This window comes from Rhineura floridana, chromosome 3 (assembly GCF_030035675.1).
Source record: "Rhineura floridana isolate rRhiFlo1 chromosome 3, rRhiFlo1.hap2, whole genome shotgun sequence".
In the NCBI taxonomy this organism is placed as follows: Eukaryota; Metazoa; Chordata; class Lepidosauria; order Squamata; family Rhineuridae; genus Rhineura; species Rhineura floridana.
The window spans coordinates 88,343,829-88,357,720 of NC_084482.1; the positions used below are offsets into that span (position 1 = coordinate 88,343,829).

At 44.7% G+C, this 13,892-nt stretch overlaps 1 protein-coding gene across 2 annotated transcripts in view; it reads right to left on the bottom strand.

The window, feature by feature from the left end:
• The window catches only part of PPARGC1B (PPARG coactivator 1 beta), a 169,897-nt gene that overhangs the window by 21,008 nt on the left and 134,997 nt on the right, over positions 1-13,892 (bottom strand). For both annotated transcript variants that reach the window (XM_061616840.1, XM_061616839.1), the window contains exons 7-10: positions 13,610-13,674; positions 12,408-13,158; positions 4,974-5,052; positions 2,616-2,737 (exon numbers count right to left, since the gene is read on the bottom strand). In XM_061616840.1, coding sequence (XP_061472824.1) covers positions 2,616-2,737; positions 4,974-5,052; positions 12,408-13,158; positions 13,610-13,674 — 1,017 coding nt within the window. The remainder of the gene's footprint in view (positions 1-2,615; positions 2,738-4,973; positions 5,053-12,407; positions 13,159-13,609; positions 13,675-13,892) is intronic.

Genomic DNA, 13,892 nt, shown 5'->3' on the forward strand with positions numbered 1-13,892 from the left:
ACAAATTTGTAGGGCAGTCCAATATCTCAGAGAGGAGGTCAGGTCTCTTGCTCCCCTGGTGCATTCACTATAGCTGCCCAATTTCCCTGCTTTTTAAAGTTTGATAGAAATATCTGTTGGCTATAGGTACATTCTTAAACCGCAAGGGTTTTCTCTGCTTTTTAATCTGGGAGGTAGAAATGGGATCCTGTGCAAGTTTGCTGAGAAGAGATTGATCATTTGCATGCTTATTGAGTTCAATGGGATTTACTCCCCTACAGTCATGCTTAGGATAGGTAAAACCGACCACAGGGGATGGGGAGGAGGAGGAGGGGCAGATGTAAGGGACGAGTAGGGAGGGAAGGGCAAAGGGGAGGAGGGGGATGGGAGCAGGCAAGAGACGGAGGGGAGGAGGAGGGCAGGTTTGATCATTTTCATGCTTATTGAGTATTGAGAAGCGAGAGGGGAGTGGAAGGAGGGGACTGAAAGGGGAGGCGTGAAGGCAAAAGGAAGGGGGAGGGAAGGGGCAAAAGGGAGGTGATGGGAGAGAGGAGGAAGGGAGGGCAGGTCTGATCATTTGCATGCTTAATGAGTTCAATGGGATTTACTCCCATGCAATCATGCTTAAGGTAGGTAAAACTGACCATGGGGGAGGAGGGGGGGGAAGGAGGGGATTGGAAGGGGAGCAGGGAGGTTTGATTATTTACATACTTTTTGAGTTCAGTGGGATTTACTGCTGTGCAATCATGCTTAGAATAGGTGAAACTGACCTGGGGGAGGGGCAGGGAGGGGGGAAGTGGGAGGGGAGGGCAGGAAGGGGAGGGGAAAAGATTGGGTGGGTGGGCACTGGGCAGAGGGAAAGCCCCTTTCCTTTCCAAAAGGAAAACATTGTGAACAGTATCATTGTTTTTTAGCGTTTTCCCCACAGTTTCATTCTGCAGCAGGCACATGTAGCCTTCCACCCAAATTTAAACCAAATCTGTCACTGGCCACATCCACACTAGACCTTTATTTCACTTTCGACAGTCATGGCTTCTCCCAAAGAATAATGGGAAGTGTAGTTAGTTAAGGGTGCTGAGTGTTGCTGGGAGATGCCCTGTTCCCCTTACAGAGCTTCAGTCAGAGTGGTTGACTGTTAAACCATTCTGGTCACTGGAGCTCTGTCAGGGGAACAGGAGTATCCTTTCAACACCCTTCACAAAATACACTTCCCAGGATTCTTTGGGGGAAGCCATGACTGTCTAAAGTGAAATAAATGTCTGGCATGGGTGTGGCCCCGATTAGGGAAGCCAAGCAGCTGGGAGTCTGGCTTTTAAAACACTGTGAATTGGTTCTTACTGAGCATGCCCAACATTATCATTCAGTTCAAGCCAAAATTTCTTAAATTAATTAAAAATCAGCTAGGCATTTTTTAAACTTTTAAACTGCAGAAGATGAAGGTCAGAGTATGTGGCAAGGTCAGTAATAGGATTACAGGTACTCTGTGAGCATGTTTGATTTTTAATTAATTTCAACAAATTATGGGAACTCTGACAGAAAAAGTCCAATGGGTCTGTTTTTTCTCTCTCTTTTTACACTTTGAACTCTTGATTCTCTCTGACTGTTTTGTGTATTGCCATGAAAATCTAGAGGGTTATTAAGCAAATGTTTCTGAGGTCAGGATTGTAAGTTTTGTAAGGTTTTGTTTTGAAATGAGCTTATGGGGAGCATCAGAATGGCATGGGGGTATTTTCAATTTAACATTGTGAAATGTGAAAAATCCATGCTGGCTATAGCATACAGCCACTCTTGTGGTTGTATAATATAAAAATGGTTTCCAGAGCATGTCATTAAATACATATGTTAAGTATCTGGAAGATTATTGTGGGTAAGTGTAGTGAGCTTGACCCTACTCTTCCTAAAAAATTATATAACAAAAGCTATTTATCAAGAGGAAGACACCTGGATCATCTAGTAAATTCCACTTAATGCTTCATATCAATATTATTTCTCCTTTACACAGTTAGAAGAGGAATCTAATGGCATTTCTTTTTAACTGATTATGCTGTAGCTGAAGTAAGTATGAGTCTTAAGCTGCTCTACTACATCCACTTACCTGGGAATAAACTCAGTGGGGCTTATTTCTAAATAGACATGTATAAGCTTGCACTGGATGCTAGGCAATTTGATCAGGAGGCTATTTGGTTCCTGCTTACTCTGGTTCTCTTTTCATGCCACACTCTGTAGGTTTACCCTTCAGACTGAATATATAACATGTGCCTCCACATTTCTCTTATTTAGGAAAGAGAGAGAGAGGCTTGTTGTTTTATAAGCCAGCAGATCCATAGAACAAGGGGGGCATATCAAAAGGTAATAGTCCCATGGAATAATGCACGACAAAGCATTCTGTCTTCTTAAAATCCCATAAAGTGGCATCTCTTCAGCTCACTCTTGTGCCGCAAGAGCAGATGCTTCCCCAAAGAACACACATTTTGTGAGTCTCCCAAAAGAAACATTCCCACATCTCAATCTCCAACAAAGACAGAAGTCATGGCCCTCAGCTGCAGGATAGACAAGCTAGCTTCCCAATGCTAAGATCTCCAAATAATGCCTGTAGGCACTAGCGGTGAGGGAGGGGAAGCATAGCTTTGACTCACCTTTTATTCCTGGTCAAAACGCAACACTCAACAATCTCTCCAAACACTTCAAAGCGCTTCTTCAGTTCACTGGAGCTCATACTGCTGGCAAGGTTTCTGATGTACACTACTCGGCCTTCTCCCTATTCAAGGATAAGAATAATTGCTTAGGCCTGTCCTGATAGAACTCTTTTTTTTCCTGATTGAACTCTTCCTACACACACACACACCCGCTTTAACAACAAGGCAGCAGGCTGACGTGAAACAAGATAGCCCCAAATTCACAAAGTCTATCTGTTGAAACAGCTCTTTGAGGAAATGCTGCCTGCTAGTTTTTCATGGCTACCTTGCCGATCATCCATCCGTTATTTTATTTTATGCCTCCTTTTCAAAGGCTGAACTTTCCCTTTTTCCAGCTTTACTACAAAGTTATAGTAGAACCGTGCCAATCTATTCCCTTAGTGGTATCTATCAGCAGGCCTGCCAAGTGCTCCCTTATAGCCTTGCTTAGGATATTGTTTTCACTGCGAAATTGATCCCTAGGTGACTGCTGTTACAAGAAAGAGTTTTTATTCCAGTCAGTCCAATGTTTCAAGAGTCTGATGTGGGTGGGGTGGGAGAAATGGACAGAGGAGAACGAGAAATTGGTGTCAGGGAATGGTGACCAGCAGGGGGATATATAAGAGAACAAGGGAGAAATTGAGATAGCATATCTGTAACTTTTAATCATCACCAGCAGCATCAACTATTTTTTATTGCAGGAGAACGGGAGGCCCCACCCAGCATCTTCTCATAGTTCATGGCAACCTCAGTAGATTACATGAGAATCCAAGAGAGAGGCAGGATTGGAAAATATATGAATGGGCAGGACCAGTCTAGAAGGATTCAACATATATTCTGCCCTTGAATTCGTTAGTCCAGTCACATTAATGGGTGACCACAGAGCTTTCGGCAATCAGGGGAATTAATGGATTAGGCTGTCGTCTTAGAAAAGGAAGGAACAGATGCCTGTTATTGTTTTGTTTGAAGGCCATGAATTCTCTGGGGGATGGAACAGGATGTAGGAACTAACCGAACTAAATCCCACAAACTCGTCTCCCCACTCACTCCCCCATAATTTCTATTTTCTTTTTGAAGAACAAGGCTTGCGAGTGAAGATGCTGGCACTGCAGGTAAGGCTTGGAGAAGAGGCTGCAAGGATCTGAGTGAACAAGTGGGAAATCACACCACAGCAGACTTCTTTGCCTTCACATGCAGTCTCTAGGATCACCCAAATAGGGTCACTGTTTTTCAGATTTCAACTAGTACACCAGCAATTTAGGTCTGCACAATTAAAATAGATTAAAGTGATCTGGCACAACACATCCACTTTTTAAAAAAGAACTTTTTTCCAGTTAGGAAAGTGACAGGAAGTGCACTGAAAAGTGGGATAACAATCGACTGATGGGAAGACATATAACCTCCCTGCACACAAATCAGAATGAATGCTCAACAAAGGCTGGGCAAAGTCTAACCTCCACATAAGTTTTGTGCAAACAAATCAGGATGAATGCTCAATAAAGAGGTAATCTGAGGGAGCCCTGTGTGTGGTCTCCTGCTCCACTTGAAGTGCAGCAGAAAGGGTTCTTGCGATGTTACACGCTGCACAGACATCAATCATTAGTGGGGAGGGGCAGTTGCAGAAGAACCTTTCAACAAATGTCAGCGTTACAACCAACCTCCACTGAATTCCTAAAATTTTATTGTACAAAGATGGCATATGGAATATGGTGGAACAAGCACTAGAAATCTGTGACCCAGAGGTGTGATCTGAGGGCACATGATGCAGGCATCTTGCTGAAGGTAGGAAATGCCATGACGGGAATGCTTCATACCACAAGCTCCACAATGGAAGGAAGGATGGATATCAATATTCTAAACATATAAATGAACGAATCTGTTTCACCAAAAGACTGTAGAAGACCAAACCAGTGGCTTTAAGTGCATTAGTCTCCTACTTTAGTGATCTTGTACATATTTCTATTGTCCTTGATTGGCCTGACTTTCAGGTATTCCCAAGATCCCAATTCCCACTGCTCTTTATAAGTGTGTGCTGATGAATTTGCACCAAGTTTTTTTCTGTGCCAAGAACTGAGTGTGTTGCCAGTTGCTTCCACTTTATTTCTAATTCACCAGCTTAATGTGGTGTTGTGCCATCAGATATTGTAACATCAGCAGATGCACTGCATTACCCTTATTTGGAGTAGAAGTGGAACCAAAATTGCTTTGTCCCCAAATTCAGCTGAATTTTAGAAAGAGGGAGTCATCTGATCTGGCTGGACAGCACAACTTCCACTTCATTCATTGCAAAACCCCATGTAGAGCAAACAGGTCACTTACAATGGCTTTTTCTCTTCTCTTCGCCATCTGCCCTTGGTTGCTCACAGTTCCATCATGACACCGCTTGCCATTTCCGCATCTGTTGGTAAACAAGGAGGCACAAGGATTCAATCCTGAATGGATCCTGGCTGGTTTGAGTATTAGAAATCACAAACAGCAGAGGCAGGCTTGCTGCTTGCAGGGACTTTTCTCATCCATTTAGAAAAAACACACAGGATGCTGTGCCTACGTTAGCAGACTTTCAGAGACATAGGCTTGGATCCAGAGTAAAAAAACAGGAAGAGAAACAGGAAGGTAGCTGTGATGTTCCTGTATTAATGTATATATGGTAAGTGCTGTTTGTATAGGAGATACATGGTAAGTGGAATGAAAGAGGAGGGGGAGTAAATGGGCAGTAGAATGCTGGATGATTGGCTGAGTGTTTAGAATGGCTGAGAGTATAAATGGAAGGATGACAGTTAAATCTGTGTGGACGTGAGTGGGTTGTTTTGGTGGGTTTTTGAGAGGAGATTGTGTGGAGAGTTGGTGGATGTGAGGAAAGTGTGGAGTTCGGATTAATACTAAGACAAGTACCAGAAATAGATGAAACCATATGCTTATGTGCCTTTATAAAGTAATCTTGTTATCTCTGTTATTTAATAAAAACTATATTTGGTTTACCGAAGGCCGGATCCTTGGCTGGGGTTATACAGACCAGAAGGGAGGGCAAGGTGCTTACCAAGGCTGAAGGGAAACTGTAACAATTGGTGGCAGCGGTGAAGGGAAGAATATAACACCACAAGTATTCAGAGCAAACCAGGATTGTATGCTTTATATATAAAGATCAAAGGGATTGGGGACAGCTTAAGCACTCAGTCACAGAGGTAACCTGATAGAGAGACTCAGGCAGAGTCTCTGGGAATACTGGTTATAGGACGTGACTGGTGGTGCTGCCTAGCAGGGGGATCTGTTGAGATCTGTGCTAGAGCGGGGAGAGAAACCATAAAAAAGGACAGTCCGGACTGGTGGAGTCCCTGGTGGTGCCTAGTGACAGGCAGTAACCACGAGCAGGTAGGAACCTGACAGGGAGAGCCAGGGAAGGGCGTCACATGTGGTGGCAGTAGCGGTGGGATACGAACAAAGGAGAATACGTCACAGGTGTTGGCTGTAGTGGTGGTACGAATACTAGAGAATCCCTAACAGTGGTGTGGCAAACAGAAATAACAAAAAAAATATTACTTGTGAGAGTGACTGGCAAAGAGTGTGTGAACTCCAACAAAATGGCTGAATACATAAAAAAGAGAGGAGCTGGTGGAGAAGTGCATAACATTCAATTTACCTCACGAGGGTAAAGGGGTAGATGAATTGAGGGTGGCACTAACAGGATTTACAACTGTCTAGCACAAACAACCTGTCAGGGAAGAGACCCCAGAAGGATATTTAAGCAATCCCGCTTATATAGAGTATTTGAGAGAGAAGTTAAGATGGGAGGCTGAGGAAAACGATAAACAGCGAGAGTTAGAAACTGAGAAGTTGAGGATGGAAGGTGCAGAGAAGGAAAAGCAGTGGGAGTTGGAAATTGAGAGATTGAGGAGTGAGGCGGATGAGAAAGAAAAGCAGAGGGAGTTGGAATTTGAGAGAATGAGAGTGGATGCTGAATTACAGGTAGAAAAGTTAAAATTTGAAAGAGAGAAGTTTCATTCTGATGAAACAAGGAAGGACAGAAATGAAACAAAGATAAAGGGTACACCAAAAGACTTTGCAGTGTTTGAGCCTGGACAGGATCCACAAATTTACCTCAGTACTTTTGAAAAGGCAGCTCAATTGTGGGGGCTAGCAGAGGATAAATATATGCAATATTTATCAAACCTGATCAAAGGGGAATTGGCTGAGGTATACAAATATTTCCCCTCAGACAAGCCCGTCACTTATGCTGAGTTTAAAGAGGCAGTATACAAAAGATTCAGACTGGGACCTGACTATTTTAGAAAATTATTCCGAAACTGTCAGATCCAAGCAGGGAGGTCTTTTGTTGAACTGGGAGCAAAGTTGATGGATATATTTGGAAAGTGGATGAGTAGTGCCAAAGCTCAGTCAGTGGAAGAGGTGAAAGCCTCATGATACTGGATCAATTATTCCATCAGTTACCACCAGAAATAAGGCTCCTTGTCAAAGACCGTTCCCCTACATCGGTGCAGGAGGCCGCAGAGATGGCGGATCACTTTGCCTCCAACAGAACTGGCTGGGTGGGGAAAACATCAAGAGAGTTTAAACCCAGACCACATAATGGTGGCAGAAAGGATGTGGTACCACAGCGAGTGAGTCCTCCAGTAAAATCTGAAGGGCACAGGACACCCCAGAGTGGATCTGTGTACCCTAAAACAGAGGAGAAATTATGCTATAAATGTGGTAGACCGGGGCACCTACGTTTTCAATGTGAGGTTGCCAACCCCATTAGTAATCCTGCTCAGGCAAGGGCAGTAAAAACAGAACCAAAAGATCTAACAATGAAAAAGGTTCAGTTCTGCCAGATAAACTAGACAGAAGTAAAAGACTTGGATTCGAGTCTAAGAGAAGAAGTGTGTGTTCAAGGGGCAAATTATTGGGCATTGCTTGATACTGGTGCCGCTCAGACGTTACTGAGGCCAGATTTAATAAAATCTGAGGAAATATTACCTCAGGAAACTGTGACTATTCAAGGAGTGAGGGGTAGACCAGAAAGCTTGCCTATGGCCCTAGTAAAAATGGAGTGGAGAGGCTGAGAGGGCAAATATAAAGCAGGTATTAATGCCCAACAACAAGAACCAGTGATACTGGGAAGAGATGTTATGGGGGCACAAGGGAAAATATATGTGGTGACCAGACAGCAACTTGGCAAAGAAACAGAAGCCATGTTAACACAGGCTGAAGAAAACAGGGTGGAATCTGTTTTTGAACCTACGGTCACCATAGCAACCCCTAGCAAGCCTGCTGAAAGAGACAAATTGTATCAAGTGGTCTCTAGTGAACAGACAGAGCAGTTCAGGGAAGAACTGAAGAAAGATACAAGTTTGAGGCAAATAAAGGAGCAAGCCCTGACCCAACAGATTCCTTTCACTGACAAACTGAGGAATCAAATTGTGTGTGAGAATGGGATTTTATATAGACTGTGGATGCCTGCTGAGAGAAAGGATGAATGTGAACCAGTGAAGCAATTGATAGTACCTAGCAAATACAGAACCAGATTGCTAGAGGTAGCCCACGATGTCCCATGTGCAGGACATCTGGGAATAAAAAAGACCAAGAGGAGATTGGCTGCACACTATTATTGGCCAAATATCTCCAAAGATGTAAACAACATTGTCTATCTTGTGGCATATGCCAAAAGGTGGGAAAAAGTGGAGTAAAGACAAAGGCACCCTTAAAGCCCCTTCCTATAATTGGACAACCCTTTTATAGAGTGGGAGTAGATTTGGTGGGCCCTTTTTCCAAACCCACAAGGCATGGCAAGAAATATCTACTGGTGGTGGTGGATTTTGCCACCAGGTACCCAGACGCGGAAGCATTAAGATCCGTAGAAGCCCCTGTAGTGGCAGAGGCTTTGTTAAAAATCTTTATGAGGCTGGGTTTGCCTCATGAAGTGCTGACGGATCAAGGCAGTGTATTCATGGAAGACGTGATGCAATGTATGTGGAAGTGTTATGGTCTAAAACATCTAAAGACCACCACTTACCATCCAGCCACTAACGGATTGACTGAGAGATTTAATGGAGTTCTTAAGGGCATGATAAGAAGCTATGTTCAAGATCACCCACAAGACTGGGATGAACGTTTGGGGTGCTTCTTATTCGCGTACAGCGAAGTCCCTCAGGAGTCAACAGGCTTCTCACCCTTTGAACTGATGTTCACTAGAAAAGTGAGGGGACCTTTGGAACTATTAAAAAATTCATGGGAAGGAACCCTGGGAGAGTACAAAACATCTGTAGTAGATTTTGTATTGGAATTCCGCAATAAATTAACATCAATGATGGAAGTAGTGAAAGAGAATTTGAGTCAAGCACAGGAGAAGCAAAGTTACTGGTATGACAGAACAGCCAGGGAACGTGTGTATGATGTGGGAGATATGGTTATGGCATTCATACCCAGGAAACATGACAAATTACAGGCTAACTGGGAAGGACCATATACCATCAGAGAAAGGCTTGACACAGTGACGTATGTAATCACCACAGACCAATTAAACAAAAGCAAAGTGGTTCATGTAAATATGTTAAAGCCTTACCATACCAGGGATGCAAAGGTGTTGCAAGTTACCTTATTCCCTGAGGGAAGTGGGCCTGAACTTCCAGATTTGGTACAGGAAAGCAAAGACAAAGGAGCGGTAGATCAATTGGAATGGTCAGAGGAGGTGCAGGAGGAAGTAAGAGAAGAGATTCTGAGAGTTTTGAAAAACTATGGAGATCTCTTTAGCAATAAACCTGGCCGAACCAGTATAACCAAACATTCCATTGATACTGGAGATCATGCTCCAATCAGATCTGTTCCGTACCGTGTGAATGGGAAAGTTTTGAGTGAGATCAAAAAGGAGATCGAAGATATGCTGGAACTAGGAGTGATCAGGAATCTATCAGTCCCTGGGCCTCAAGTATTGTCCTGGTTCCGAAAAAAGATGGAACGACAAGATTTTGCATTGATTATCGGCTAATCAGTAAAATTACTGTCCCAGATGCGTATCCTATGCCTAGGATAGACACAATGTTAGAGTTATTGGGGGCAGCAACCATTATATCTACAATAGATCTCTGTAAGGGATTTTGGCAAATGGAACTAGACGAGCAATCCAGAGCCAAAACTGCCTTCAGTACACCAGATGGGTTATATGAGTTTGTGCCCTTACCCATGGGACTAAGGAACTCACCAAGTTCGTTTCAGAGGCTAATCAATACTGTGTTGCGAGGCATGTCAGATTTTGCAGTGGCCTATATCGATGACGTGGCCATTTTTAGCAAGTCGGTGCCTGAGCATGTCCAACACCTGACCACAGTATTAGAGGCATTAAAAAAGGCAGGCCTCACAATAAAAGCTAAGAAATGCCAGTTTGGGCTAAAGGAAGTAATCTATTTAGGACATAAGGTGGGGAGTGGGAAAATCACCCCCTTATAGAGCAAAGTGGAGGCAATACAAGCGTGGCCTATCCCCTTAACCAAAAAACAAGTTAGGGCATTTCTAGGTGTGGCTGGTTTTTATAGGAAGTTTGTGAAAAAATTTTGGGAAATCGCAACCCCCTTGCATGAATTGACAAAGAAAAAGTGTTCTGAGAGGGTGGTATGGACGGATGAATGTCAGAAGGCTTTTGATCTGCTGAAGCAAGCCTTGTGCCAAGGACCTATATTAATAGCACCAGATTATGAGAAACCATTCATCGTGGCTACGGATGCGTCAGACCTCGCGCTCGGAGTCGTCTTGCTGCAGGAGAGAGAAGGCACCAGACATCCAGTGGCGTATCTGAGTCGCAAGCTGACGCCGAGAGAGAAAAACTATTCATCGGTCCAAAAGGAGTGCCTAGCGGTCGTGTGGGGACTGAATAAGTTGCGCCCATACGTGTGGGGACGAAGATTCACGGTACAACGGATCATCGGGCCTTGTTATGGTTACAGACTATGAAAAACCATAATACTATGCTGCAGAGGTGGTCCTGGGCCCTACAAGACTATCAAGTGGACTTCTAGTTCATCAAAGGCAAGGACAATGTATTGGCCGATGGACTGTCAAGGCAGGTGGCTGGGACTGCAGTGACGTGACCAGATGGAGGAACAAAGAAAGACATTTTCCCCAGAGAGACTTGTTTTATTTGTTAACGCGGCGTATGAATCCTGGAACAGGAATAATACTCTGCCGTTATTTTAAGGGGGGGGAAATGTGACGTTCCTGTATTAATGTATATATGGTAAGTGCTGTTTGTATAGGAGATGCATGGTAAGTGGAATGAAAGAGGAGGGGGGAGTAAATGGGCAGTAGAATGCTGGATGATTGGCTGAGTGTTTAGAATGGCTGAGAGTATAAATGGAAGGATGACAGTTACATCTGGGTGGACGTGAGTGGGTTGTTTTGGTGGGTTTTTGAGAGGAGATTGTGTGGAGAGTTGGTGGATGTGAGGAGAGTGTGGAGTTCGGATTAATACTAAGACAAGTACCAGAAATAGATGAAACCATATGCTTATGTGCCTTTATAAAGTAATCGTGTTATCTCTGTTATTTAATAAAAACTATATTTGGTTTACCGAAGGCCTGATCCTTGGCTGGGGTTATACAGACCAGAAGGGAGGGCAAGGTGCTTACCAAGGCTGAAGGGAAACTGTAACAATTGGTGGCAGCGGTGAAGGGAAGAATATAACACCACAAGTATTCAGAGCAAACCAGGATCGTATGCTTTATATATAAAGATCAAAGGGATTGGGGACAGCTTAAGCACTCAGTCACAGAGGTAACCTGATAGAGAGACTCAGGCAGAGTCTCTGGGAATACTGGTTATAGGACGTGACTGGTGGTGCTGCCTAGCAGGGGGATCTGTTGAGATCTGTGCTAGAGCGGGGAGAGAAACCATAAAAAGGAAAGTCCGGACTGGTGGAGTCCCTGGTGGTGCCTAGAGACAGGCAGTAACCACGAGCAGGTAGGAACCTGACAGGGAGAGCCAGGGAAGGGCGTCACAGTAGCAAATACAGGGAAAAGCGGGGAGGGGAAGAAGATTGTAAATGCACAGAAAGGAATTTACTGAGCCCAACACGTTTCAAACTTCTTCTTAAGGGCATTCTTAGGCACAACCAGTTTAAGTCTTTGGCTTCCAATTCTGTTGCAAAAGGTCTTAAACTTATTTTTGTGCACATATATGCTTCCTCCCCTTTTTTTCTGTAAAGGGAACTGCTTGTTCCATTTGTAGAAGGAGCTGGCCATCCAGCAGAGGCTGCTGCTCATGGAAGGGGGAGGGGAGAGGATTCCCCTTGATTTCCCCTTCAGTCTTTTCTGCCACTGCCCAGGCTGTTCCAGTGGGTCCCCCAATCTTCTAGAGCAGATCACCAGGGGACAGAGGGGGAAAGGGGAATTGGCAAAAATCACCTCTGCTATTTCTGTAAGCAGGAGGTTCAGTGAATGAACCTCTACTCGCAGGGATCTCTGGATCCAACCCAAAGTCTTTGAGATTAATCATATTATTTATAAATCACCATCTACGTGCAGGGCACTTCATGGAGTGAAATAAGCAAAAGGACAAGTCCTTGCGCTGAGGAGCTTACAAAGCCTTACACCTCTACTGGAGGGCCACCTAGAGAGCAATAGGTAGTTCTGCATTATTTCACTTGCCATTGTCAGGGAGCTTTTAAAGGCCAGCCAATGCAACTCACTGATGACTTGCCCACTACTGGCCTCCCTGAGCCCCTCCCCCAAGGACCTTGTGAACTCACATTTGTACCTGAAGGCCTACCTGCTGGCTGGAGATCTGGACCTGCAGCACGAAGACTCAGAACTGGACCTGCTTTGGGAGCAATAGTGCAAACCAGCCCTAGAAAGAGGATTCTTGTATGGACACATCTTGGATTCCAGTGGACTTGTGCAGCACTCTTCCTCTTCCTCCTCCTCCAATGGGGAACCAATCTCACTGCAGCTGTCCTCAAAGACAGTGTCGTATTCAGGAGTCTTGCAGAAGGCTGTCTCCCCAGCATCAAGGGCGCTGTCCAAGAGCCCAAAGTGTTTTGTTAAGCTGGCTCTGATCTCCTGGTCCCTCAGCTGTTTGCTTCCCTCCTTGGATGAGGTCCCATCAACACCCTCCTGATCTGCATGATGATAATGCACATCAGACACCCTTCGCTTGTGTTGGCTTTCCACATGGCGCAGGGGCTCCCAGGATTTCAGCACCTTCCTCTGGAGGGAGGCTTCAGGCTTCAAGACCTGGCAATAGTCATGGTCACCAAACGAGCGCGAGAAATGGCGCTTCAGCATCCCATGCTGCTCTGGGTGGGACGGATGGGTGGCAGCCCGACACAGGTGTGCGTACAGTTCAGTCCGCACTGGGTGCTTCTTCTGGTGCTTTCTAGAGGCTGCCCCATCCCCTGTCATTGGCTGTGGCTCAGAGGTGGTGATGACAGCAGTCTCCTTTCCTGGCCTCTGGTGAATGTCTGGCTTGTACAGGTCCTCCTCTGAAGGCTTGTATGGTGGAGTAGTTGGTGGTGTGAGACCTTATCTCCCCCAAGAGAGCAAAAAGGGTAAAGCTCTTTTAGTACAGAAGCACAAAAGTAAAAAAGCCGACATTGCAAGAGGAGTTAGGCCTGTTTATTCATAGTATACTCCCACCCCTTTGTTGATCCTTCAAATGCTGTTGTATAATTGATCTTGAGCCAATGGCCCTGCTATTTATATCTAGCTTCTTAACTTTGGGAAATGGCTACAGCAGCTCCCAAACAGTTACTGATTTACACAGGCATGTGCTGTTACAACACTGCCTTTTCAGATGAAGGAAAAAAGGGGGGTGCTTAGAGGTGTCTGGGTTCCCCTTCCTTCAGGTAAGTGGGTGTACAGAGCCTTAACATTCTGAAGTTACTTGCTGGCCACGATGTTTTTGGCATTGCCCCACCCTCCCTCCACCGTTTGAGGGAAGTGGCAGACTCTTAAAATGAACTCTGTCCTTACCTGCAGTGCCACACAGCTCTACGGTCAGCACTTGCTCAAAATTGCACTTTCCAAATGCCGGTTCTCTAAAGAAGAGAAGAAAAGTAGGATGCAGAGGTCATGGAAGAGCCAAGGTGTACATAAAAGATGGAGACATCACAATGTACATATTACAGCAGAAACAAGAAGTCGGTAAAGATAAAGTAACACTGGTGCAGGATGTTGATACTGTTCCCTTCTACTAGTCAATTCCCATGTTAACAGGCTTGTAAATGGTAACAACCAGTGCGTAAGGATCACCTCC